Source organism: Poecilia latipinna, unplaced genomic scaffold (assembly GCF_001443285.1).
Source record: "Poecilia latipinna isolate Pla-1442-1.1 unplaced genomic scaffold, P_latipinna-1.0 Scaffold2101, whole genome shotgun sequence".
Classification (NCBI taxonomy): Eukaryota; Metazoa; Chordata; class Actinopteri; order Cyprinodontiformes; family Poeciliidae; genus Poecilia; species Poecilia latipinna.
This window is the reverse complement of record NW_015114717.1, coordinates 50,782-55,357: the sequence shown is the minus strand read 5'-3', so window position 1 is coordinate 55,357 and position 4,576 is coordinate 50,782. Positions and strand designations below refer to the sequence as shown.

Genomic DNA, 4,576 nt, shown 5'->3' with positions numbered 1-4,576 from the left:
CATAAAAGCCGCATGGTTCAAAACTTAGGAAAAAAGCAGCGGCTTATAATCCCGAAAATACGGTATATGAAAAAAAAAAATCTAAATGCTCTCAGTTATTGTTCAGGGGGCCGGACCAAATGTGGAGGCGGGCCGGATTCGGCCCGCGGGCCGTAATTTGGAGACCACTGTTGTAAAGAGTACAAAAACGTGTAAAATTCACTTTTTCCACATTTTTGTGCTTCCATTTGGGTTTTTACTGCTTCTAAAACAGACGAAACACTTAAAAAACACCCAACTTTTTCTTGGCAATAAGTTAATATTTTATGGTATCTAGAAAATAACCTGTTTCAAAAATATTCGAAATGTAACATCACAACTCAGCAGGGAATAAACCGTCACCTAGCAACCCCAGCCAAGCCCAGCCTGTTGCCTAGCAACCCAAGCAGAGTTCCAACACATTTGATCAGCTGGTTTTACTGCTGTATGCACTGTACAATGGCTGCTGGAAAAGAGAAGTGTTTTGTTTTTTGATTTTCCATCCAGAAACCCTTGCTTCTGCTTTTCACAAATGTAAGGTTGTATAATTGCAGCAATTTTCACGTGTGAGTGTAAACATCGAGTTTGGTGGGTGTAGCCAGCAGCAGCTTATTTGGATTTCAAATGACCAGATGCCCTAACACAAAAGTCAGTAGGCTGAGCAGACTAAAATATCATTATCTAAGAATAATTTTGTGCAAAACAAATATAATAAAAATATTTTGTATTCCCCATAGACCTATTTTAAACTGTTCAAGGGGACATAATAGATCACCATTAAATAACAAAACAGTCTTTTCAGACGCTCAAAGTTTGCTGAAACTAGCAAAGCTACTTAATCTCAAAATCAGCATTTCATGTATAATGTGATCTGCTCAGATCTGATGAAAAACTGCTTAGTTCAAACTTCTGTTCACCTTGTTAAAGAGCAACGTCCTGCTGAAAGCTCATTCCCACATAAAGTGAGCATCACAGTTCGTTCTGTTGTCAAGTCATATGGGAAAACTCCCACCTTTGCTTCTCACCTATAAATAGCTGGCTGTTGAGCTGCAGATGAATAAATCCATCAGTCGGAGCTTCTTGTAGGGCAGCAGGCAGGCCGTCGACGCGCAGCGACGCCTCCTTCACGTTTCGCTCCGCTCTCACGCTGTGCCACCGGTCGTCATTTAGCGGGAGGTCGGAGTGCACTTTGACCTCCAGAGGTCCGTTCCCCACATCAAAAGAGAAGACGACCTCTGTGGAAGCTGACGAAGATGAAACATAAAACCATAAAATAGACATAAAATAAACACTTATATTTATCATGCCTTTTCATGAGTAAGAAAGATTAGCTGTATATTTTTTCTTTGATTTTTAATGAAGTAAACAGACACAAAAATCTGTAAAATCCTTTTTATAAAAATAAAGACACTGTTTGTGGATGTTGGCTAATTTAATCTGTGTGAAATAATTTCTCTCAGTTTGATGCTGAGAAAAACAAGTAAATGTTCAAACAGCTCAGTGAATAAAATGTACAAATTTATTCTAAAAAAATTGCTTCACAATAATTTGAAAATAGTTTTTGTTCTTCTTGGACTCAGAGCTGTAAAATGAGAGCGTGATGTGAGTGAAGTGGAAATACTTTGTATGTTTCCACCATACAAACATACAACAGAGAAAATAATGTAAAATTAAATTAAATTATGAGAAAAAAGTAATACAATTACAACAATAAAGTCATGATATGAGAATAGTCATAATATTTAAAGAATAAAGTCAGAGTCTTATGAGAATAAAATCATAATATTAAGAGAATAAAATTTAATAAACAGAATAAAGCCAAAATAATGATAATACAGTCAAACTATTATAAGTAATATTTATGAGAAAAATGTTGACATAATAATAAAAGTGTAGAATTATGAGGATAAAGCCAGAATATTATGACTCATATTATTTCAACTTTATTGTTGAATTTTATGACTTTATTCTTGTCATGTTGTAATGTTATAATTTATTCTTGTGATAATCAAGTTTTACTAAGCAGCACATTTTGCTTTTTAAACATTTATTACCATATTTCTTTGCTCTAGTCATTTTTAAGGACGGTTTTCTCTCATCTGACTCTGGATTGCACCGTTTTTAACAAACGTTTTGGCTGGTCGTGTTCCTCCATCATGACATGTCGAACTGACCGTCTGCTGACGGACAGACGTACGGAAGCCAAGAGCTGCCACCAACATGTTTCTGTGTGTGCTGCTATCGCCCAGGTTTAATTTAAATACATTCAGTTTATTTATATTACTCTGATTCACAACAGAAGTCTGAAGGAATTTGCCAAGACGAACAGATTTAGTTTAACACTAAAACGTAAAGTCACTTTAATTTAATCATATAGAAAGAATTAAAAGCTTTTCACATTTTAATGTAGTTATAAAACATCGCAAAACTTTGTTCGACTGCATAAGACGGAGTATTAGAGCCATGCCAGGAAAGTAAAATTACAAGAATAAAGTCGAGATAAGAATTATAGTATTTCAACTTTATTCTCATAATACTGACTTTATTCTAAAAATATTGACATTAAATAATAATTTAAATAATAACTTATTTAATCATTCAAATAATGACTTTATTCTCACAATTTGTTTACTATATTCTCATAATAATGACATCTTTCTCATATTTACTAAAGTAAAAAAATTAATTTAATAATTTATTAATTTAAATGATTTTATTCTCCCAATATTATAACTTTATTCTTGTAATTTTATTTTTCTTACTATGGCCCTAATACTCCATAATACATTCAGCCATTGTGACCCTTGACCTAGTAACCCCAGAGCAGCCCAGCCCGTTACCTAGCAACCCCAGTGGAACTCTACCCGTTGCCTAGCAACCTAAGTAGAGCTCCAGCACGTTTGGTCTAGTTTTACCGAAGTCTGGTCTGGTCTGCTTCCTCAGAACCAGAACCAAACATGGAGAAACGTCATTCAGCTTCTATTCACCATAAATCTGGAACAAACCTCCAGAAAACTGCAAATAAATAATAATAAAGTCATAGTATTACAAGAGTAAAGACATATGTGAGTAAAGTCAAAATAATGCGAGAAAAAAGTCGTAATAATACTGGAGTAGTCGTTAATACTTAGCGAAAAAAGTCAAAATAATGAGAATAAACTTGGAATATTACTTTATTCTGATTTTATTTTGACTTTATTCTCATAATATTATGAAAATAAAGTTGAAATAATACGAGCATAAAGTCATTATGACCTGTTTAGAGTTGCCTTTGATTAGTGTAAATTGAACGCTGATCAATATATTTGATGTACATTTGGCTGATGATTTTAATGAAGAAATTTGACAAAAAGTAATGTTTATTGCTTGTTTCATAACTGATGACTGTTTTATATTTTTATGAAACATAAAATAATCCCTTGAACTGCCTTGTTGTTGAAATGTGCTACATAAATAAACATGACTTGACTGACAATGGCTGCTGGAAAAGACAAGTGTTTGGTTGTTGACTTAACATCTAGAAACCACCTGCTGCATTATTGTTGGTTGTGCAGGAGGCTCCACTTCTGCTTTTCCAAGATGTAAGATTGTATAATTGCACTTCTGTTTGCAGCCACTTTCAAATGCATTTAAGTGACAGACTTGCTAAAACATCCCATTCTGAAAGGAGCTCAAAATTACCAGAACTGATAAAAAAAAGTAAAATCTCAATATACAAGGATGATTTTGTGGAGAAAACTGTAATGAACATGTTTTGTATAGACCATATACCTATCTTATACTCCTAATCACTTGGGGAAACGAAAGCAGAGTGCTTTTCTATATTTTTCCAAAAACCACAATAAAAAATCATGATAAAAACTGCCACTCTCTTGTTCTAGTTGAGAAACTATAGGCTGCTGCAGGACTGAGATAAAAATGAAAACACGCACAAGCAAACACTCTCAAGGAATCATAACTTCATTTGGAAACAGCTGTCTGGCTCCAGTCATGTTATGAGTAATAATGATTCAGAGACATCTTAACTCCAGCTGTCACGATAACAATGCAGTGCAACGGAAACCTGCGTGCGCCGAGTTAACAATGAGTCTTCTTCATGGAGCAGCAGCAGCGTTCGACTCAATCTGTCTATTTCTGCAAGCTAGCTGCACTTTTACTCACACGCTGAGTGAATTTACAAGATCTAAGATCAACACATGAAGTTTATATACAACTTAATGCATCCAGTATGGGGTGAAAAACTCATCTTTGTTTTGGCTCATATCAAAATCAGGTGGGTCTTTGGAAAATAAAGATAAATAATGATTTATTTCCCAAGGAAAAAATAATGATTTTGTAAATAATATAATATATATGAATATTACATATGTAATACACATGTGATAGTGGGATGGATTATGTGTATTACATGTGTTACATATAATACGTATTATATGTAATATAATATTATATGTAATATGTTTTATATGCAACATAATACCTATTATATATATATATATTTATATATATATTTATATGTTGGTGACCAACAGGAGCTCAGGAGGGCTAGAAGAGAGCT

The 4,576-nt window shown here is 33.8% G+C and overlaps 1 protein-coding gene across 1 annotated transcript in view; it reads right to left on the bottom strand.

Annotated features, from left to right (window-relative positions):
• The window catches only part of LOC106936226 (contactin-associated protein-like 4), a gene marked incomplete at its 5' end in the record, with an annotated part of 74,947 nt that overhangs the window by 19,640 nt on the left and 50,731 nt on the right, over positions 1–4,576 (bottom strand). Inside the window, one exon of the mRNA XM_015017083.1 lies at positions 1,044–1,262. Within this exon, the coding sequence (XP_014872569.1) occupies positions 1,044–1,262 (219 nt within the window). The remainder of the gene's footprint in view (positions 1–1,043; positions 1,263–4,576) is intronic.